Source organism: Thalassophryne amazonica, chromosome 2, assembly GCF_902500255.1.
Source record: "Thalassophryne amazonica chromosome 2, fThaAma1.1, whole genome shotgun sequence".
In the NCBI taxonomy this organism is placed as follows: domain Eukaryota; kingdom Metazoa; phylum Chordata; class Actinopteri; order Batrachoidiformes; family Batrachoididae; genus Thalassophryne; species Thalassophryne amazonica.
In genome coordinates this window covers 103,957,336-103,981,949 of record NC_047104.1, presented here as the reverse complement: position 1 = coordinate 103,981,949, position 24,614 = coordinate 103,957,336, and the positions used below count along the sequence as shown (strand labels likewise).

Here is a 24,614-nt window from a genome sequence, read left to right as displayed (position 1 = left end):
GCCCCTTCTGCTGGGGTACAGTTGAGCTCAGCTCCTCCTAGCTACCTCACTGCTGCAAATGCATAGCAGACAGGATTAGAGGATTAGCAGAACTGTACCACCACTGGTCCATTCTAGTGTACCATCTGTATGACTGCTCCAACTGGTCCTTTTGTAAATAAATGGTCTTGAAATTTATTTTGGAGCCTGTCTATAGGTACACATATGTAAAAATGTAGATAAAACGTAATCAGTGAAAATTCCAGTCCGAAATTCCAGTCCACATAAAATCTTTACAGGACTGTCTCGCAGCAGTGAGAAGTTGGATGTCTAGCAACTTTCTACTTTTGAACTCTGATAAGACTGAAATGATGGTTCTTGGTCCAGTAAGACATCGGCATCAATTTGATCAGCTAGTGCTTAGCCTAGGTTCATGTGTCATACATCATACTGACAAAGTGAGGAAACTTGGGGTAATTTTTGATCCTACGTTGTCCTTTGACCTCCACATTAGGGATACTACGAGGACTGCTTTCTTTCATCTAAGTAATATAGCAAAGATTCGTCCCATCCTGTCTATGGCTGAAGCTGAGACTCTGATTCATGCATTTGTCTCTTCTAGATTGGACTATTGTAATGCTTTGTTTTCTGGTTTACCCCAGTCCAGCATCAGGGGTCTTCAACTGGTTCAAAATGCTGCTGCCAGACTTCTGACATGAAGAAGAAGGTTTGATCATATTACGCCTGTTCTGGAATCCCTTCACTGGCTTCCGGTCTCTTTGAGATCGGATTTTAAGGTGTTACTATTGGTCTATAAAATTGTTCACAGACTGGCGCCCCCCTATCTGGCCGGCCTGGTTGAGTCCTATGTGCCGGCAAGGGCTCTGCGTTCACAGGGTGCGGGACTATTGTGTGTCCTGAGGGTGAAGAAAAGGTCAGCGGGTTACAGAGCTTTTTATCACCGCGCCCCAGCTCTGTGGAATGATCTGCCTGCGCTAATACGACAGTCGGACTCTGTGGAGACTTTTCAAGCCAGGTTGAAGACACATCTGTTCTCCCTGTTTTATCATTAGTATTTTATATGATTGTGTGTCTTTTTTATTCGTTTTATTTATTTTACTTCTTTTACCTTTTATGGTTACATTATTTTTATTGTGTTTTAATCTTATCACATTTTATTCTGCTTTTAAATGTTTGTGAAGCACCTTGAGGCAATTACTCGTGATTTGGCACTATAGAAATGATAAATTATTATTATTAAATGGTTACAGGACAAAAAAAATAGCCTAGGAATTATCTAATCCAAGAACCGATGCGTTTCACCTTGACTTGTTCACAACTACTCATGAGACCTTTAAAATTATATATTAAGAGGTATAACTGCAACACTTAGCAGGAATAAATAGGAACAGAGTAATTTGATTGAAAAATTTCTCAACATATCAACGTTTGACACAGAGTAGGCAGGTGGAGATTATACTCATATCTCTTGCACAAGCACACAAAACTCTTCTGGTATAACAGTTCCATTTCCATCTATATGTTTCTACCACTTATCCTGGCGTGTGTCGCAGTGCCAGTGGTCCCTTTTTAAATACGGAACCCACCACGCCGTCTGACAGCTTCTGTCTGCCGCATATTCACAAGTGTCAATCCAGAGCTGATACTGCACACTGAAGTGAGGTCAGCTATACCCAGCAGGTACATCTCCATTTCCCCAATCCAGAGATGGCATTTCAGGTCATCCAGATGACATTTCAGGTCATCCAGAACTCATGTCTGCAGCCAGGAAACAGCATATTAGAGCTGCCACAACCTGCCAGCAAAATTGCTTCACTACCAACCCCAAGACCCATCCAGGTGGGCCTGACCAGAACCCATGGATAAAGGTCAAACAACTAGGCAGTTGGCAGAGAAAGCTTCTGTGATTTCAAGACTCTTGGTTATATAGCATATAAGACACGGCATCTCAGATGATTTTCAGAAGATGTCACAATCAACTATTTGCAATACCTATTTGCTAACCTATTATTGCAAACCTATTTGTTTGCAATAATACTTGTTGCTTGCAAGAAGAGAATCACAAACAGTTGGTATAAAAAGAACTCCAAAGACACTGTTGGGGATATTTTGGCTTTCAAGAATCTCACATTTGTCCTGAAAATAAAATGTAATAATTTCAAACAAAAATATAAGTATGTCCCCTTCAGCACCTCCAAGGAGGACACAGTCACAATTTGGCCATTTAATGAACATGCAATCCATTTGTAATTTTCAATTATTTGCCTATTTTTCTAAAGTAGTTTTTAAAACAATTCATCAGTTGAAACTGTGAAATTTGTGGCATTCCATAAAAATCTAAAAACTTGTTTTCCGGTTGACTTGACAAAATTAAATTAGGATAAAACATTCTTTGTATTGTTATATTCATCATTCTGCATTAATAATAAGAGACGGCTGAGGACAGACCTTGCAGTAGGCTTACAATCATTAACTCTGTCTAACCTGAAGACCTGCAGACATCACAAATGAACAATACAAAAACATACAAGGGGCTGTGCTCACACACACTGAATGTTTAACAAACATCAATCCGCAGAGCACTTCTGTAAAAAGCAGTCACAGACTGGTGGCCAGCAAATATTTAATTTCAGGAGAATATAATTCCAAGTGATGCATCATGACCAGCCAGCTTCCTCCTTGCCTGTCACGCCATCATCATATCACACTGCAATGTGAGTTTGGGTGCATTTCTGACTAAAAGATATGGCACATCATTAATGTGAGTGTGAGGGACCCTGTGCTTGGATTCAGCAAAAGTATCATTTTGAACAGAAGGCTGAGTGTAAGCCTCAAATACTTTCCTCCTCCATTGTTTTTCAATATTTCATGATAAAGTATATTTTCTCTTGATCCCATCACAGACGTCTAAAGACTAAAACCCTAAAGCATCCCAAAATACTGGCACATTTTGACAGATGTGCCTGCAGTAATGGATCTATTTTCCTGTGTGAACTTCTGTTTCATTCATTAGGAGAAAGGTTCAGTTGTCTGATGTTTACGGTATAGATTAGATCATCAAGACATTAAACATTTAAATCATTGTTCAGGGCTCATAATGGTTTGCTGACTTAGTGGCACAAATTGTTGAAAAAAATGAACCATATGCTTCTCTAACCATGACAAAAGGATGCACACACACACACACACACACACATATATATATATATATATATATATATATATATATATATATATATATATATATATATATATATAATTTTTTTTAAGAAAGCCCATTACAATCATAATTAAAACATACACCGCTTTCTGTTGCGCTTGAGTCAAGTATTAGGTTTTCCTCATGTGAAACTTAATAATTTATTGACAGCTTGGCTTGATGACAAATGATGAACTTCACAGTGCTAATGAACTGTGGAATTACATTACCTGATGAGGCAAGAAATTACATATTTGGTATGCAAATATTGAGCCCATCCATTTGACTGTGGGGTGAATCCTAATATGATGCAGGCAGATTATTATTGTGGCCCAAATGTAACACATTAAAACATTACATACAACACTGGAGAGGTCTAAAAATAAAATAAAATTCTCTCTCTTTCTCTCTCTCACACACACACACAGAGAGAGAGACAGAGAGACAGAGAGAGAGAGAGAGAGAGAGTAGCAACAATCTACTAGCCACAATAAGAACGATAACAAACAATTAATGCCTTTAAAGAAAATATTTGAAGGCTGTTCAAAAACTTACCGTTTTCTATACCTAAGACTGAAAACTAGATTGACTTTTTCTTTCAAAACTGCACAATTTGACACGCGTCGCCATGGCAACAGAACGTGAAGTCACAAACTTACTCTTGGCAGGATAAAGTTGAAATAAACGCCTTAACGACGCCCATATAACAGCGCTTATGACAAATCTGACAACCACTCTGTCAAATGTCTTACCTCTTTGAAAAGACCATTGATGTGCAGCAGCTCTTCCCCAACGAGTGGCTAAAGCAAGCGACAAGGGTCAAAAATGTCATGAATGGTTCGGTCTCAGCGAATCAAAGCAAAGCTTCGCAGCGTCTCATGTGGCTGTTAAAACCAGTCAAGCACAACAAAGTAAACTGCATGCTTTAGCTGGCCGCTGTGGCCTTTTTAGAACTTCTCGTAACTATAACAACATTACTTCGACTGTGAGTGATCATTTGTTCCTGAAGAGGCACCTTGTGTTTTATGTTGTGATTAGTCTCCACCTAGTGGAGAACATCGTCACTGCAGGGTGGGGATTAGATTTTGTCTGCCAATAACGTCATGATTTTTTTTATTATTATTACTAATTATTTATTTGTTTTACAAAAAATATTTAGGCCACTTGGTGATGTTTTTGCTGTAGTTTCACAACATGCACTGACTTTTGTCCAGTTTTGGCATTGTAGTACTTTTTTAATCAGTCCTAAAGTTTTTTTTTGTTTGTTTTTTGTAAGTTGAATCTATCATGGACACATATTGCCTCATTTTGCGTCACAAATTTGAATAGCATGTTCAGTGTGTATCAAAAGATGAATGTGTTTAAATTTGTTGAAAGGAAAATTATAAGCCTGCAAATTGATTGCATTCTCCATATTAATACTCAGTTACTTTTTGCTATCAGTTCATCTTGGCATAATACAAAATTTTCTGAGTTAAATCATCACAATTTACGGACACTATTTCCCTGTTTTACGTCGCCCTTTTGAGATATCCCATAATCCCTTGCATGCCAGAGAAGCGATGCCATCAAAACAACATGGAGAAACCACATGACGACAACTGCAAATGAACATTTACAACCAAAATGTATTTTTATGCCTTTTGTAACATTTATGAGACAACACTTGCTAAAACAAACACTCGAAATATTCCGTGTCTGCTATCTTTAACCCGCTGGAACTTCATAAACACAAACTGAATTTCAGACATTTTATATTCGCCCTATTGAGCTATCCCATAATCCCTTGCATGCCAGAGTCACTGCAGTCAAAACAACATAGAGAAACCATATAACGACAATTGCAAATGAACATTATACTCCCAAAATGTAATTTTTTATGCTATTCATCACGTTAAAAAGAGACTGCACGCATGAGGCCCTGAAAGCTTGCTAAAACATATATTTCAAATAATCCATGTCTGCTAAATTTAACCTGCGTGGAATTTAATGAACACAAACCAAATTTCAGACATTTTATATTACTCTGGAACAAACTGGACAGTGTTGCAAAGGACAATAATCAGGGTGTTACAGAGCAAGCTTCCCCCCACAATGACATGAACAGGAAGCGATCGCGGCTCGCAGCAAAAATAACTGAGAAACAAGCTGAGCTTCTTGCATGTTTACATAAAACAAACAGAACAACATCTAAAAGCCACATAACATATTCACAAGAGTTTTAGGCACAATATACAGTAGTGTTCAGAATAATAGTAGTGCTATGTGACTAAAAAGATTAATCCAGGTTTCGAGTATATTTCTTATTGTTACCTCACAAATCCAACAAGACCAAGCATTCATGATATGCACACTCTTGAGGCTATGAAATTGGGCTATTAGTAAAAAAAACGTAGAAAAGGGGGTGTTCACAATAATGTGGCATTCAGCCAGTGAGTTCGTCAATTTTGTGGAACAAACAGGTGTGAATCAGGTGTCCCCTATGTAAGGATGAAGCCAGCACCTGTTGAACATGCTTTTCTCTTTGAAAGCCTGAGGAAAATGGGACGTTCAAGACATTGTTCAGAAGAACACCGTAGTTTGATTAAAAAGTTGATTGGAGAGGGGAAAACTTATACGCAGGTGCAAAAAATTATAGGCTGTTCATCTATAATGGACAAAAAAACAGAGAAGCGTGGAAGAAAATGGAAAACAACCATCAAAATGGACAGAAGAATAACCAGAATGGCAAAGGCTCACCCATTGATCAGCTCCAGGATGATCAAAGACAGCCTGGAGTTACCTGTATGTGCTGTGACAATTAGAAGACGCCTGTGTGAAGCTAATTTATTTGCAAGAATCCCCTGCAAAGTCCCTCTGTTAAATAAAAGACATGTGCAGAAGAGGTTACAATTTGCCAAAGAACACATCAACTGGCCTAAAGAGAAATGGAGGAATATTTTGTAGACTGATGAGAGTAAAACTGTTCTTTTTGGGTCCAAGGGCCGCAGACAGTTTGTGAGACGACCCCCAAACTCTGAATTCAAGCCACAGTTCACAGTGAAGACAGTGAAGCATGGTGGTGCAAGCATCATGATATGAGCATGTTTCTCCTACTATGGTGTTGGGCCTATATATCACATACCAGGTATCATGGATCAGTTTGGATATGTCAAAATACTTGAAGAGGTCATGTTGCCTTATGCTGAAGAGGACATGCCCTTGAAATGGGTGTTTCAACAAGACAATGACCCCCAAGCACACTAGTAAATGAGCAAAATCTTGGTTCCAAACCAACAAAATTAATGCCTCGCAGATGTGAAGAAATCATGAAAAACTGTGGTTATACAACTAAATACTAGTTTAGTGATTCACAGGATTGCTAAAAAAGCAGTTTGAACATAATAGTTTTGAGTTTGTAGCGTCAACAGCAGATGCTACTATTATTGTGAACACCCCCTTTTCTTTTCTTTTTTTTTTACTAATAGCCCAATTTCATAGCCTTAAGAGTGTGCATATCATGAATGCTTGGTCTTGTTGGATTTGTGAGAATCTACTGAATCTACTGGTACCTTGTTTCCCATGTAACAATAAGAAATATGTACTCAAAACCTGGATTAATCTTTTTAGTCACATAGCACTACTATTATTCTGAACACTACTGTACAGAGTTTTATGTTGTGATGTTAATGCTGTTGTCCGTGTGCAGCTGTTAAAGTGCAGTGTTAGCCAGAGGTGTCAAATACGGCTTCAGAAAGTAAAAACCCTCCCATGTGTTGCTCCTACCTGTGCATCTAAAATAGGTGATCTCAATAATTAGCTCATCCACCTGCCTGAAGAGCTGAAATAATTACAATCAGCTGGTTTATTGGGAAGATGGAACAAATATGTGACTGGACCTTTACTTTCTGAAGCTGGATTTGACACCTGTGGCATTATCAGTGCATCTCAACGCAGTTCTCAGTTTTACTGACATCTAGCAGATCAGCGACCTCTTCGAGATTTTGCGAGATTTTGCGGGATTTGAAACCTCAATAGGGCAAATATATTACTCTGGATTAAACAGCATAAACAGTGTAGTAAAAAGGACAATAAGCAGGGCGTTAAGAAAGCATACTTCATTTTCCCCAACAATGACAAGAACAGGATGCGATCACAACAATTTTCATTGTAAATAACGGTGAAATAACTTGAGATTCTCATGTGTTTACATAAAATAATCACAGTAACAACATCTAAAAACCTAGATAATATATTCACGAGAGTTTTAGGCTCAATATACAGTAGTATCTTGCAATGTTGATGCCATATTGTCCATGTGCAGCGGTTAAATTCAATTTATTCAATTTATATAGTGCCAAATCACAACAAAGTTGCACTTCACACAAGTAAGGTCTAACCTTACCAACCCCCAGAGCAAGCACACAAGCGACAGTGGTAAGGAAAAACTCCCTCTGATGATTTGAGGAAGAAACCTCAAGCAGATCAGACTCAAAGGGGTGACCCTCTGTTTGGGCCATGCTACCGACACAATTGACAATACAAATATACAGGAAATTTTGGAAGTCCATGCAGTGTTATCTGAGTGTCCTGTAGCAGTTCTCAATGTTGTTGACATCTCGGCAGTACTTTAGTAATTAACAATAACAGGTCAGTGGTCAGTCGAACCTCTAATTGAAGAGGAACAATGCAGGATCCGTCCTGGTCATGGAACAACCGGCCAGCTCTTCACTCTCACAAGGACCCTGGAGGGTGCCTGGGTGTATGCCCATCCAATCTATATGTGTTGTGTGCGCTTGGAGAAGGCGCATGATCGGATACCCCGGGAGATACTGTGGAAGGTGCTGTGGGAGTATGGAGTGAGGGGGTCCCTTCTCAGGTTTATCCAATCTCTGTAATCACAAAGTGAGAGCTGTGTTCGGGTACTCAACATAAGTTGGACTCGTTTCCAGTGGGGGTTGGCCTCCTCCAGGGCTGCACTTTGTCACTAATCCTGTTTGTGATATTCATGGACAGAAAATCAAGGCATTGTCGGGGGGAGGAGGGTTGCCAGTTTGGTGGGCTCAGGGTCTCATCACTGCTTTTTTACAGATGATGTGGTCTTGTTGGCTTCATCGGCCTGTGACCTCCAACACTCACTGGGTCAGTTCACAGCCGAGTGTGAAGAGGCTGATATGAGGATCAGCACCTCTAAATCTGAGGCCATGGGTCTCAGCAGGAAACCAATGGATTGCCTACTCTGGGTAGAGAATGAGGTCTTGCCCCAAGAGAAGGAGTTCAAGTACCCTGGGGTCTTGTTCACAAGTGAGGGAACAATGGAGTGTGAGATTGGCCAGAGAATCGGCACAGCAGGGGCGGTATTGCATTCACTCTGCCCTACTGTTGTGACGAAAAGGGAGCAGAGCTAAAAGGTGAAGGTCTCGATCTACTGGTCAATCTTCGTTCCTGCTCTCACCTATGGTTATGAGGGTTGGGTCATGACTGAAAGAACTAGATATAAGCAGCTGAAATGGCCTTCCTGGAGGGTGGCTGGTGTCTCCCTTAAAGATAAGTTGGGAAGCTCGATCATCCGTGGGAAGCTCAGAGTAGAGCCGCTGCTCTTTTGCATTGAAAGGAGCCAGCTGAGGTGGTTCAGGCATCTGGTAAGGATGCCTCTGGCTGCCTCTCTAGCGAGGTGTTTCAGGCATGAAAGGAGGAGACCCCAGGGAAGACCCAGGACTAGGTGGCGAGATTATATCTTCACACTGGCCTGGGAACGCCTCATGATCCCCCAGTCAGAGGTGGTTAATGTGGCCTGGGAAAGGGAAGTTTGGGGTCTCCTGCTGGAGCTGTTGCCCCTGCAACTTGATCCCAAATAAGTGGTTGAAGGTGAGTGATGAGATGAGGTCAGTGGTACCATCTGGTACATGTGCGAACACATTCAACCAAGGACATTAGCAGTTGAAAACACTGGGATAAAGCTCTTTTTTTCCCTTTCTTTTTAAAGAAAGTGTTAAAGTCTAAAATAAAGAAGATACGAAAGAAGACATTTTATTCCAAGAAAAATAAAATTACAATTGCGCTTGGAGTGGAATATGAACGTTGGCTCAGACTGAACATGGCGCTAAAGCTATGAAGCATGAGTAAACAATCGAATCTGAGCACATATTTATTAGCTGTGGTTAATTAATGATGATTACACTGTGTTTTTATCATTTCTACAATTTTAGGTTATTATACCCATACCCAGACTGTATGGTAATTTAACTACCCCCAAAAAAGTAACATCACCTCTGAAACAGCACTGCCAGTGTACCTACAGCCATATTTTTATTTTTAAATTTTATTTTTGTATTGTAGTTATAAATATTGTAGCAAGAACAAATATTACAAAATGCAGATTTGGCATTTAGTTAACACTAAATACCAAGTTTAAATTTAATTTAAATATAATTTCCCCTATTTCCCCACTCGGCGACACACCCGCCGAGGAACACTAACTGCCAGAACACTCGTAGCACGGGCCAAGGCGGAGGATTAGCAGCAATCTTCCACTCCAGCTTATTAATTAATCAAAAACCCAGACAGAGCTTTAATTCATTTGAAAGCTTGACTCTTAGTCTTGTCCATCCAAATTGGAAGTCCCAAAAACCAGTTTTATTTGTTGTTATCTATCGTCCACCTGGTCGTTACTGTGAGTTTCTCTGTGAATTTTCGGACCTTTTGTCTGACTTAGTGCTTAGCTCAGATAATTATAGTGGACGATTTTAACATCCACACAGATGCTGAGAATGACAGTCTCAACACTGCATTTAATCTATTGTTAGACTCGATTGGCTTTGCTCAAAATGTAAATGAGTCCACCCACCACTTTAATCATACCTTAGATCTTGTTCTGACTTATGGTATGGAAATTGAAGACTTAACAGTATTCCCTGAAAACCCCTTCTGTCTGATCATTTCTTAATAACATTTACATTTACTCTGATGGACTACCCAGCAGTGGGGAATAAGTTTCATTACAGTAGAAGTCTTTCAGAAAGCGCTGTAACTAGGTTTAAGGATATGATTCCTTCTTTATGTTCTCCAATGCCATATACCAACACAGGGCAGAGTAGCTACCTAAACTCTGTGAGTGAGATAGATTATCTCGTCAATAGTTTTATATCCTCATTGAGGACAACTTTGGATGCTGTAGCTCCTCTGAAAAAGAGAGCCTTAAATCAGAAGTGCCTGACTCCGTGGTATAACTCACAAACTCGCAGCTTAAAGCAGATAACCCGTAAGTTGGAGAGGAAATGGCGTCTCACTCATTTAGATCTTCACTTAGCCTGGAAAAAGAGTCTGTTGCTCTATAAAAAAAAGCCCTCCGTAAAGCTAGGACATCTTACTACTCATCACTAATTGAAGAAAATAAGAACCCCAGGTTTCTTTTCAGCACTGTAGCCAGGCTGACAAAGAGTCAGAGCTCTATTGAGCCGAGTATTCCTTTAACTTTAACTAGTAATGACTTCATGACTTTCTTTGCTAATAAAATTTTAACTACTAGAGAAAATATTATTCATAACCATCCCAAAGACATATCGTTCTCTTTGGCTGCTTTCAGTGATGCCGGTATTTGGTTAGACTCTTTCTCTCCGATTGTTCTGTCTGAGTTATTTTCATTAGTTACTTCATCCAAACCATCAACATGTCTATTAGACCCCATTCCTACCAGGCTGCTCAAGGAAGCCCTACCATTAATTAATGCTTCGATCTTTCTTGAAAGGGTAGTTGTAAAACAGCTAACTGATCATCTGCAGAGGAATGGTCTATTTGAAGAGTTTCAGTCAGGGTTTAGAATTCATCATAGTACAGAAACAGCATTAGTGAAGGTTACAAATGATCTTATGGCCTCAGACAGTGGACTCATCTCTGTGCTTGTTCTGTTAGACTTCAGTGTTGCTTTTGATACTGTTGACCATAAAATTTTATTACAGAGATTAGAGCATGCCATAGGTATTAAAGGCACTGCGCTGCGGTGGTTTGAATCATATTTGTCTAATAGATTACAATTTGTTCATGTAAATGGCGAATCTTCTTCACAGACTAAGGTTAATTATGGAGTTCCACAAGGTTCTGTGCTAGGACCAATTTTATTCACTTTATACATGCTTCCCTTAGGCAGTATTATTAGACAGCATTGCTTAAATTTTCATTGTTACTCAGATGATACCCAGCTTTATCTATCCATGAAGCCAGAGGACACACACCAATTAGCTAAACTGCAGGATTGTCTTACAGACATAAAGACATGGATGACCTCTAATTTCCTGCTTTTAAACTCAGATAAAACTGAAGTTATTGTACTTGGCCCCACAAATCTTAGAAACATGGTGTCTAACCAGATCCTTACTCTGGATGGCATTACCCTGACCTCTAGTAATACTGTGAGAAATCTTGGAGTCATTTTTGATCAGGATATGTCATTCAATGTGCATATTAAACAAATACGTAGGACTGCTTTTTTGCATTTGCGCAATATCTCTAAAATTAGAAAGGTCTTGTCTCAGAGTGATGCTGAAAAACTAATTCATGCATTTATTTCCTCTAGGCTGGACTATTGTAATTCATTATTATCAGGTTGTCCTAAAAGTTCCTTGAAAAGCCTTCAGTTAATTCAAAATGCTGCAGCTAGAGTACTGACGGGGACTAGAAGGAGAGAGCATATTTCACCCATATTAGCCTCTCTTCATTGGCTTCCTGTTAATTCTAGAATAGAATTTAAAATTCTTCTTCTTACTTATAAGGTTTTGAATAATCAGGTCCCATCTTATCTTAGGGACCTCATAGTACCATATCACCCCAATAGAGCGCTTCGCTCTCAGACTGCAGGCTTACTTGTAGTTCCTAGGGTTTTTAAGAGTAGAATGGCTTTCAGGCTCCTCTCCTCTGGAACCAGCTCCCAATTCGGATCAGGGAGACAGACACCCTCTCTACTTTTAAGATTAGGCTTACAACTTTCCTTTTTGCTAAAGCTTATAGTTAGGGCTGGATCAGGTGACCCTGAACCATCCCTTAGTTATGCTGCTATAGACTTAGACTGCTGGGGGTTCCCATGATGCACTGAGTGTTTCTTTCTCTTTTTGCTCTGTATGCACCACTCTGCATTTAATCATTAGTGATTGATCTCTGCTCCCCTCCACAGCATGTCTTTTTCCTGGTTCTCTCCCTCAGCCCCAACCAGTCCCAGCAGAAGACTGCCCCTCCCTGAGCCTGGTTCTGCTGGAGGTTTCTTCCTGTTAAAAGGGAGTTTTTCCTTCCCACTGTGGCCAAGTGCTTGCTCACAGGGGGTCGTTTTGACCGTTGGGGTTTTTCTGTAATTATTGTATGGCTTTGCCTTACAATATAAAGCGCCTTGGGGCAACTGTTTGTTGTGATTTGGCACTATATAAATAAAATTGATTTGATTTTGATTTATAATTAAAGCACATTTTGTATGCTTCATTTTAGTGCCTTCTACTGTGAAATGTGAAATAAATAGCATAAAATAAAGTGTATGAAAAAAATCCAGACTTTGTATGTGATGTTACTCCTATACATGTTACTCTTAAATAATCGTTACTCTTAATACTTTTAAATAATAATCAAACGTTGTTGCTGTCATTTCTCCAAAAGTAGGAAATTGAAAAATAATAGATTCACTTCATTTTTATTGACAATAAAATGATTGCCTCTTACAGTTTAAAAACTGGATCAGGCTGGGATTTTTATAGTAAATACAGACAGTCATAAAACATTTTCCTCATAGAACAACAAACATGATTACATCTATTGATTGCCAAAGGAGTAATATTACATGCCGTTGCTACTCTTGACACAGATAAAGAACTCTACAGGCAATAATGTGTGCAAGTTACTCTAAAAGTCTAGTTATAGCTATCTCAACTGTAGAAAACAACATAAATGTATATTTAACTTAACAGCTGTTGGTAGTATAAAATAACATTTTTACCATTTCTAAAGCAAGAGCAAGGACATTTTTGGAAATATACATAATGTAAATATAGCTCACAGATAAATGTGTGTTAATCTGTTCGATCAAAAACAAAACTCAGGTGTGGTATCAAGTTCTAAAGTGGTTCCAGTTACACTCTGTCTCTGTCAGTTCAGTTATATTAAACTTACCTGCAACGATTTATTTACTAAAATGGAAAAAAAACAAATATAGTAAAATAAAATTCTATATAGCCACATATATAGAAATATATTAAACATTTACCAAGTCTTTACTGATATCAAATTTAAAAGTGCTGTATATAACAAGGTTTTATTTTACCTTAAAAAGTCACTTGATAAAGATGCAGAGCAAAATAATTCAACACAGGCAAGGATATAAAAACCAGGAATACAACATTTATAAGAAGTACATAAAGCACTTTCAGTGGATGGTGGCATGTCATCCAAACATGATGTATGGCGTGATAAGAACATCACGTCCCTGCTACAGCAGACTGTAACAAGCACATCTTCAGCTACAGAAGCAACTCAACAATCTAGATTTTGTTTGTGACCTGATTTGTTGTTTTTTTGCAAATGTACTGCATGTGCCATGTCACTTGTGATTTGTGGAAATCAGCAGGAATCTAATTTGGTCTCATCAGTTTGCAGTTTCTTTGCAATACTTCATTTAGAAGCATTATTTTACTAACTGCCTTCAAATAGCAGCACTGTGTATTATGATTATTAACATATTATTTACTGTTAATAATTACAAATCACAACATGGTGCTAATTGTCAGAATTCAGACACTCGGGGCCCTGCAGACCACTATGCAGTGCACGTAGACACAAACAGAGCTTATTTGCGGTCTGCATACAGATCACCTCTGATTAAAAGTGATGTCGCCTTGACTTGAGTGAGTTTCTCCTCTTTCTCTTCCTGTGGCACTGCTCTCTCCTCTCAGGCCAAGGAAAACCCCCATCAGCAGTCCTGTAGGCCTCGTCATATTCGTCACTGTCAGAGTCTGGTTCTGTTGTGGGAAAAACCCTGTCTGGGAACACGCATTTCAGCTTGGAAGTAAAAAAATCACCTAGGCTGCGACCTGCTTGTGCCACCTCAGAGTCAGGCTGTGGACAGAAAAACAAATTACACACACACACAAGCTACTGAGTGCACTTATAATTTAACCTGGATTGTATAATTATATCTGTGATTATGCAATCGTATTAGAGAATGATCAATTTATAACTTACATAATTGAACTTTGCACAGTTATGAAACATCAGATAGACATCAGCGACAAACTGCTCAGGAGAGTGATAGTGCTGGCTGCACCTCTTGTTGAGTTTGGCCCTGATCACTGACAGGTCCATGGGCTTCTTGATGATCTGGTAGTAATGGCGAGCCTGTGGGATAATTTTTTTTTTTAAATCACAGATTTATATTTCCAGAATCAGAATATCTGGGTTTACAAAACTAAGATCTAGGCTTTCATTGACTTCTTGGACTCTGCCATCAAAAGTTATCTGTATGTGGTGAAAGTGTTGAATTTGTAGAGACATTCAGTTATGTTGGCAGTGACAGTCATGTCTCTGGGTTGTCAGCCTTTGAGATTAGGAGATGCCTGGGAAGAGCTTATGGAATCATGAGGTCACTAGACAGAGGTGTTTAGTGACGCAGATAACTCTGCAAGACGATGAATTTTTAGGGTCATGGTGCTTCCTGTCTGAGACTTGGTTGCTAACCAGTGACCTAAGGCAAAGACTGGATATCTTTGGTAGGAGGTCTCTTCGGTGGATCTTTGGGTACCGTTGAAACTTCAGATGAGGAGTATGACTTGCATTGTGAGGGAATATCAGCTACAATATTTTGGCCATGTGGCGCATTTCTCTGGGCATGACCCAAGTGTACATTTATGTTTCACCCAGCTGTGGCAGATAGATGGTTAGTTTCAAGAGGTGGGACTGGACTTGCTGTCAGCCTAGGTAGTTGCCATGCAGGACCCAATTTGAGCAGATGAGATGAGTTCATCTCATCTGCTCAAAGTGATGTTAATCAGTGAAATCACCTGCTGAAGTCAGTGGCTGAAAAAAACCCTGCACCCTGTTGGCCCTTACTGGAATGTCTTTGGACACCAATGATCTAAGATCTGACGTTTACATTTTCAGTGACACTCATTTTGAATTCTTATCAGACATCATACTCCAACTACACTGTAAACCTAAATAAATTGGCAGAACTCCAAAAATTGATGTAACTGATTACCTCAATTTTATGTTTCTTGCATAAAATATTTAGTGTTAGTGATACCTATATGTCTGGTGTACAATTAAATTAAAAGCACTAATCAAATTAATAAATATTTCAACTCACAGTATGCCAGATAACAGAACTTAATATTTCTAAGTACAACAACCACAATGCTCAAACAAGACAAGGCAGATTCAACAAAGAGCATGCTGATCTTTGCTCTGGTTGAGAGTTGAGCATATTTGGGTTTAGTGTTGTTTTTGACACAGAAATTCGGGGATTTATACACCAACTTTCCAATTTCAGTAAAACATGGGCGTGGGTGGTCTTGAACTATGAACCTTCTGTTTTGTAAGTAAGTGTATGAACCACTTGGACACCATGCCACCCAATTCCAGCTTCTCAGTTTGTTTTAATAAACCAAGAAACACGAAAAATAGCATCTAATGAACTCCTAGATTAAGGGTCAATCTGTGGCCGAGAATTTTAATGTAATGGAAAACAAAAGTTGAAGTATATCTAAAAACAACATCAGTGCCTGAGGGTCAGCTGAAAGCAGATCACCTGACCAATACCCGACTGATTCTTTGTGCCTTAGTTCTTCATGCTGAAAAGTTTTTGGATGTTTTGCTCATTAGGTTTATACTCATTAAGTGTTTTCAGATGATCTCACTGAAACGGACAGGTAAGACTATATTATTTACTCCTTGTGTGAATAGTTGTAATATTTAATAATAACATCTTACGCTACTAACATACAGTACATTAACTGTATTCAAGAAGGCAACAATATTTTTTTTATTATTTTAAAAATAACTGATATTTTCAGCCCCTCGTATCATTTTTAAAAATTGAAATGTATGTACCTGTTTGTAAGAAGAAAAAAAAAAAAATCACTCTCATCACCTTTTTCTGTCACAGATAGCTAAACTATTTTCTTTTAAGTTGATTACGACCAAAGAGCTGGCAAAAAAAAGCAGTGTATCATTGCCACCACATGCCATAATCGCCTGCATTATTTATTTATTTTTTATAATCACCATTCTGTGTTCTGAATTCTGCCAATTCTGCCAATATCGTGTTTTCAGACTGAAGGCTCTCCTCCAAGGTTTAGTCTCCCTCATCGTGGTCTAAATAAGACTCAAAACCATAAGGCTGTGTCCTCCACAGTTTCCACAGAAAAACCTTCATTCTGGACTTTTTTTTAAAAAAGCGCTCCACAGTAGAAAAAAAATCGTCCGAAAACAGCTCCACCTCCACTGTGTTTACAATTGATTTGGGCTTGAATCAGCAGTTGCCGTTCTCATGATTAGGTATCCACAATATGGCCATGGCTGAGGGCTGAAATAGAGTGCAGGCTTCAGACAGCTGTTGTTTATCCTTCACATGCGCATTTATCATAGACTTTTATTGTTCAGGATTTTTCAAATATCAACATTTCATCATTTGTAGTTACTACTTGTGCACATTTTTGGTGTCACCTACATTTTAATGTTATCAGGGCACTTATTCCAAATATTAACACCTTTAACAGAAACACAATGACTTTTTACAGTAGTTCAAATCTTTCATTTCTCAAGTAATAATGTTTTAAACAGGTCCTGGGCATGTTGTGGTAAAAGTTTGTTTTTTACTTGAAACATAGTTTGTATTATGACAGAATCAATCAAGTCCCAAAATGTTAAAATGATTGATGGATTTGTTGGCTCATGATATGGTTTATTACTAATAATTCTTATAGCTTTCTTTTGTAGTAAAAATATTGGATTTGTATTAGTTTTGTAGGCATGGAAGTTAAAATAGAATACAAAATGAAATCTATCAACAGAATCTATATCAGCCACTCAGATCACGCTGATGGCTCAGATTTGTCTCAGCAGCATTTTATAGGAAGTACAAATGGAATTTTTTTCCCACAACAACCTCAATAAGGGATACATTTGCCCTGCTGTCAAGCCTCCTAATTCCAATAAAAAAGTAATTAAATTGTGTTTACATAAGCAGAAGCATAAGTGAAAATTTTCTCGATGCTGCTGTGTTGGTCTGCATATAATGAAAAATTAATGACTTCGAAGAGGAGTTGGCTGTTGAGAGTCATTGTTATCTGCTGCAGTGACGGATGCCCTAATTAAAAAAAAAAACAGTAATAACATTTAGGACTCAGATATATAAAGGACCCTCTATTTCACCGGTAAGTGTGTGGGACACATTTTCAGTTTATTATGTACTTCATTATAACCACCAGAGATGGTGATACCATCTGAGAACAGAAAAAAGTGGATCCAGCTTTTGGGAAACTCTGTTTATGAATTAGATATTACAGAATGTGTAATTCAATCAGGATAACCTTCAGTATGCAGAGGAGTGAGTCAGTACCAATCCTGACTGTAGTTTACAGTACTGTCAATGAAAACCTGATTATTATTTTTGAATACATACAAGTAAGTTAAAATGGGAGCACTTCTCATCTTTATTTATGCACAAATCCTTTCAGGTATTAAAACTACACACATCATTTTATGTGATCTCCTGCAATTTATAAGAATATCTGGTTTTATTTAATTAAGATTTTCACAATAATTTTATTATCAACTGATCATCAGCAACTGTGTTTGTGTTGTCATGCACTGTTACATGGTGGTGTCACGTTTCTGACTTGTGAACTGTAAGATTCAGGAAGAACTGTGCACATGCACAAGGTGTGCTGATATAACTGGTGCACTCTGACAACAGTTTCAGTTATGGCAACCACATCTACCAGGAAAGACAAAACTGATTGCCTCTGAGGTAACAACAATAAGTAAAAATTCTAGCTGGACTTCACAAAGTGAGACTCAGCCAATGCCCTGTCCTTTAACAACAGTATATCACAATGAATTTTTAAACCCTTCAAAGTCAATAAATAAAATACATGTACTAGAAGACGACATCTTTCAGTACTCTTTTTTTTTTTATACACCCACATACTGTTATATTACGTGGTAATAGTTATTAGGTAATAGGTATTAGTGTGCAAACAACATAAATCATTAAAGAGTGTTGATCCAATTTGGGCCTAGCTTACACAATGTTTGAGGGTCAGCCAAGGACAAAGGGATTTGATTTTGAGTTAAAAAAAGAAAAATTAATAAATAAAATAAATCAGTCAAAAGTCACTGTTCCACAGGCAAAGGTCAAATTTTTGGCACAATGCTTAGGGCCCCTTCACACATAGTGTGAATTTGGTCGAATTGCACATTCAGTGTGCATGAAGCAGGAATCGTATGCAAACTGTGTAATTTCATAGCTGCTTCCAACACCTCGTACACCTGTTGCTACAACTATGTGTGCACACCAGTGGCTGAAAGACAGAGTGTGCACTGTGCGAGCCCATCGAACCCTCTTGCGGCAGGTGTTGGCCAAATTCCAATTGACACACACAAACATCTAACACTGCTCTTTTGGCACTTAGAAAATGTGTGGCCATTCGCACTCTTGGCACGACAACAGACTGCAGACAATCACTGCCGTACTCGCAGTGAAATTTTTCTAAGTTCCTCACGTGTGGCTTTGGAAACACACACACTGACACATGGGAGTGTACACTCCACTGACAGGAGGTGTGGCTTCCAACAGAAGCAGCTGTGGGGACCTGTGGATCTGGATATCCCAGCTGGACAACACCTACTGTGTTTTGGACAGACATGGACTAACAACTGTCAACTGTGACGCGTGTGTGTCTGATTGCTGTACTTATGTGGACATAAATAAAAACATATGTCACCGTGGTGACAAGCTGCAGCAAGTCTCTGAGTGCCCCTTCTTGGTTTTTCTTGTTTGTTTGAAAATGAGGCTTGCAACTTTATAATGAATTAGTTTCTTTGAGGGCAGCATGGTGGCTTAGTGGCTAGCACTGTTGCCTCACAGCAGGAAGGTCATGAGATCGATTCCCACCTGTGGCCTTTCTGTGTGGAGCTTGCATGTTCTCCCCGTGTTTGCGTGGGTTCCCTCCGGGAGTTCCAGCTTCCTCCCACATCCAAAGACATGTAGGTTAGGTGGATTGGAAACTTTAAAAATTGTCTGTAGGTGTGCGTGTGTTTGTTTGTCTATATGTGGCCCTGCTACGGACTGGCGTCCTGTCTGGGGTGTACCCTGCCTCATCCCCTATGACTGCTGTTATAGGCTCCAGCCCTCACGTGAACCTTAACTGGAGTAAGTGGTTGAAGATGAGTGAAGATGTTTGGATTTTGTGCTGACCCACTAATGGAAAAAAAAAGCCAACACAACCATGCTACATTTCTATCAAAAATTTTATTGTGCCTAAAACCTAAAAAGTATTTTAGTAATCGCCAAGTTGTGTTCCATGAGAAGGTGCTCCTCATGTGATCAAAGTGCCTCACTGTGAGAGCCTGGCCGTCTTTCAGAGGTTGCTCACACAGCCTGAACTGACTGGATGACAGAGATATGTTGTTGACATGAATCAGAGAGTCATGATTAGAGTTGTGACAGACAGACCTACTATGAGGATTAATCACTTGATTTTTGTATGCGGAATTTGTGACAACACAAATTGCAGATCTTGAAACAAAAACATAAGGGTTTTTTGTTTTGTAAATTTTGAGGGAGTGGTATTTCTGAACCATGTGTTTCATCAAACTGTGGGAAATGGTGTGTCAGCTAATAACGGAACATCAACATAAAATTAAAGATATAGGGCCAAAAAGAGACAAAATTTACTTTCTACTGAATTTAGTTTCTCCTGAAATCCAAGCATGATCATGGTGGATTAATTTTGAAAACTCTTGTAATATTACAGCTCATTTTAATGAAGAGAACATATTTATCTGGGGGGAATTCTGTAACAAATGTTCTCTTTTTTTATTATTTTAAAAATAACTGATATTTTCAGCCCCTCGTATCATTTTTAAAAATTGAAATGTATGTACCTGTTTGTAAGAAAAAAAACAAATAAAAAAAAATCACTCTCATCACCTTTTTCTGTCACAGATAGCTAAACTATTTTCTTTTAAGTTGATTACGACCAAAGAGCTGGCAAAAAAAAAAGCAGTGTATCATTGCCACCATGTTATATGGCTGGGGGGGGCCTGGCTGCCGGTTTGTTTGCCTTTTGGTTTCCTCCCAGGTGGCGTGCATTTGGGACTGAGTGGCTGTGTTGCTGAGGCTGTCAGGACCTCACCCTGATCACCTGCGACTCGTCAGGACTCACAGCTGAGGTGCATCTGGATGGATTGGAGCATGTTGGCATTTAAGACTGGAGTGCACAGTGTGTATTTGCCAGAGACTCGACCTTGTGACCAGACGGGTGAGATCGTCGTCTTGGGAGCCATCTCATCAGCAGCGGACGCTGAGAATGTCCAGGTTTGATGCACGGTCTGTGAAAGAGGAGGGGGTGAGGTCTCACGCTCGTCAGCACACTTCCTGAGGTACGTTGGATTTGTGACTACAGTTATACAGTCAGTAAATGTGGTGTCCCTCACACCTTATTGTATTGAGCTGTATGTTAGTCATGTATCAGCTTCCACTGCGGTGGAGTTTTGTGAACGGGATGTTCCATGCCTGCAGGTTGGGAAGCTGATCAGTAATCAAGCCAGGAAGTGTTTGCTGTTTGTACACCTTTAAGTGTTCTGTGTGTAGAGTGTGGACTCACATAATGGTTCCTTCTTTCACAGACTCGGTTGTTGCGGCCACCTGGGGGGTGTCGGCTGGGTCCTTGGGTCCGAAACAGCTTCTGGCTCCGGACCGTTAGCGCTGCTGGGAGCGCACCACGCCAGACCGCACCTTTTTGTTATATTATCTTTTGTTATTATCACTGTTATGTATTAAATTCAGTTAGCCTTTGTACCGTGCTCTGCTTATTTCATACTGGGTCCTTCAAACGCTGGTCGGTTCTCCGCGCTGCGTCCGACACATAACACACCACATGCCATAATCGCCTGCATTATTGCTCTTTTTGTGTTAATGCCATCTGGAGGAGGACATGCCTGTGTGCATGCATAAGCTTTTGAAAAGCCCAGAAGTTACCTTTGACCTCTGGCGATGCTCACACACGTAGTGTGCGCAGTGATGTCCATGAGACGTCAGGTTACAAAAACAATGTATTTAGATTTAGAAGGGTTTATTTCTTGCTAACTTTTACATAATATATGAAAAACGTCTTAGATTTACACAGAAATGCAGCTGTTTTGGAGCATTTTATGCCATGTTGGATTAGGAGCCAAAGAGAGTCCAGCCAGCAGACATCACCGGAGCCTCTCTACTCTGATTAGTTGCCACCGTGTGCTACCCAACATCCCTCCACAAGTCTGGGGAAGCCCCCACATGATCTATGACGTCACTGTCGTAGACTGTATGGTTCTCTACCGTCACTGCCCTACGTAGTTCAAGATTGTCCGTTCTTTTGTAAATTTACCCTTCAGGAGAACTTTTGATAAATTTTTTTATGAATCCCCTATTTAAAGGCTAATAAATAAAATTATAGTGGTGCCAAAGAAAATTCTTTTTATGCCTTAAATCTTAAAAAGCTTAGTGGCCCTATAGCTTTCATTTTCACACTTTCTCAGTAGGTTAACTATAGAAACAGGTGCTCACTCACAAGTGGACTGACAGGTTCGTGGAAGGGAGCGCTCAGCATGTTACTGAGGATCAGAAGAGTCAATTTCTCACATTTCTATGAAGCATTGGAGGGAAAAGGCCACAGTTACAGATACAGCAAACATGACAAAAATAAATACATTTACACAATCAGGAGCACTCATTGATAATGTGGCTTTACATTCTTCCAGTTCAGACAGTATGTGAAATAACTCACTCTCTGGTCACACGCAGACAGTCCACATGCTGAAGCCTGACCCACAGATGTCTTATTCTCACAGTCATACTCAACCTCTGGCTGCATAACATCCCTGCACAAACTGCAGATCCAGTCACCCCTGAAGAGGACAAAAAAAACCCAAAACAAAACAAAACAGGTTAAGAAGAAGATGATGATGATGCATACATTTCAGATTGGTGTTAAAATATAAGAAGCTTACGAAGGGAAGCTTAACAGAGAAGGAACATGGCAAGACAGATGAAAGACTTTGGGACAGCGGTCACAACAGAGCAGGTCCCCTCCAATCAGACACACAGCACAGAAGTCCTCACTGTCCATATCTGCCTCATCCTGGTCCAGCTGGACTTCTTCCATCTCTTCACACCCCTTCTGAGGAAGGACAAGATTTGCAATCAGGATCGGCCTGTGACCATGTCCAGTGTGAGTCTCCTCTTCCTGGTCAGAGCAAAGTGGTTGTGGGTCATCAGTTATCACTTCAGATTCTGATTCTCTATCTGGCTCCAACTCTACTGAGCCCGGAGAGTCTGGGGGCGGATCGGACACAATGTCAGAATCGAGCTCTGTTTGAAAAATTTCATCGTACTCAGGCTGGAGGTCAGACTCCGTCTCAACATCTGCCGATTCTGCTTCTCCACCCAGCTGCTGGGTGAACAGCAGGTCTGCTCCTGCATCTAATTTTGAGTCTGCTTCATAATCACAACTAGACTCTGAATCCACAACAGCGGGTTCGCCACACAGGCCCGTCTTTGTAATATCTGCTGATTTATCCTGTGTCAGACACTCAGGTTCTGCCTCAGATGAAGAGTCTGCATGTGGATCAGATTCTATTGAAGGATATGAGTCTAGACGCTGTCCAAAATCTGGATCACCCTGAGAAATAGCTGCTACGTTTGAGATCGTCCTGTGATCTGAGTCCGAGTCCAGATCAAGTGGAGAGGTACTTGGTGGCACATATGTAGAGTTGGTGGATGGCACTGTGACCTCTGCAGCAGAACAGAGTCTTCTGCAGTCAAAGTCAGTATTGGCTGAGTGTGCAGTGAAAGACGGATCGCAGCTTTGTCGTTCCACATACTGAGGTGCCGTGAGGGAGTGGGCGATCCTTATAGTCTCAGAGGATCCAGCTGTATCCTACATACACAAAACACAAAACACCATGTGATTTTTAAAAATGCTTCATAGTTCTCCAGCCTGTAAGGGTTTCTAAGATATATTAAAGTAAAAACTAATCATCATCATCATAAAAATCAAACAAGTGACACAGTGGAGATTCTGAACAGCCCACTGCAATAAAAACGGATACTCATAAAATAAATGGCACAATTACCTACATCCATCCATTTTCTATACCTATTTACTTCAATTAAGGGTCACCGGGGGGAGCCTATCCCAGCAGTCATGGAATGTGAGGCGGAGTACACCCTGATATTATTTTCTCATGTCACTGGTGTTTTTGATATGATAAAATTTTTAAGCATACTTGATTTGTCGTATCATGCCACATTTTCTGCTGTGTGGCCGTTTCACTGTTCTCAGTCCCACTGGTAGGTAAAGGGTCGCTCTGTCGTTGTCCATGCGGGGGGAGCTGAGACACAAGGATCTTGAGGCGCTCTAAACACACCACAGGAACCCTGGATTTTGCTAAACTCATCTGAGCCTCTTGACTGCTTTACAGAAAAAGGAGAGAACCAGAAAAGAACATGATACTTTCTTATCATTTCTCGTGCATAGAGAGATGATGACAGATAGATAATACACACCTGTTGTGGGTGTTTTCTGACATCTTGCATTTTTCCTTGGCTTCACACTCAGTGTCCTCATTTGCATAAGTAGGACAATGATCTAATAAGAGAGGAAGATGAGCAGCACATATTCACAAACCATCAAATTAGATTATAAAACTGAATGTAGTGAAATAATTTATCAGCACCTGGCTCCATCTTATATGACAAAGCAGAAGACTGTTTGATTTTGTGAGCTGTAATAGGGTCAGTGTCAGACAAAGGTTTCTTGGTAATACAAAGGACACCATCTGAAGACCCCCTCCACCGAGGACCCACAGCGACGTCACACTGCAAAAAAGAATATGCATAATATAAAACTTTCAAAGTGCAAAATTATATTGTGACTTGAACACAATGCTTCTTTCAAATATTGTTATTCAAATGTTGTGTTTTGCATATAAGGTTATTACTTGACATGTCTGTTGCAATAACTAAGCATTGTTTTTCTTTTAAAGTCTGTGTGCCTCCCCTGACTGTGTAAAAACAGAACCTGCAGCAAGTAAAAAAAAAGAAAAAATACAAAACAAAACAAATGCTTTGCTTGGATGGCACAAAATACACACACAGATCAAACCTGCTTAAACCCTGGTCCCACCAAATAATGAAGGATGA

The 24,614-nt window shown here is 39.7% G+C and overlaps 1 protein-coding gene across 1 annotated transcript in view; it reads right to left on the bottom strand.

The window, feature by feature from the left end:
- Positions 1–12,833: 12,833 nt before the first annotated feature.
- trim66 (tripartite motif containing 66) overlaps positions 12,834–24,614 on the bottom strand; it is a 59,059-nt gene continuing 47,278 nt past the window's right edge. Inside the window, 8 exon segments of the mRNA XM_034191060.1 lie at positions 12,834–14,266; positions 14,393–14,545; positions 21,982–22,056; positions 22,198–22,318; positions 22,421–23,349; positions 23,699–23,882; positions 23,979–24,060; positions 24,149–24,290. Of these exon segments, the coding sequence (XP_034046951.1) occupies positions 14,030–14,266; positions 14,393–14,545; positions 21,982–22,056; positions 22,198–22,318; positions 22,421–23,349; positions 23,699–23,882; positions 23,979–24,060; positions 24,149–24,290 (1,923 nt within the window). The 3' untranslated portion in view covers positions 12,834–14,029.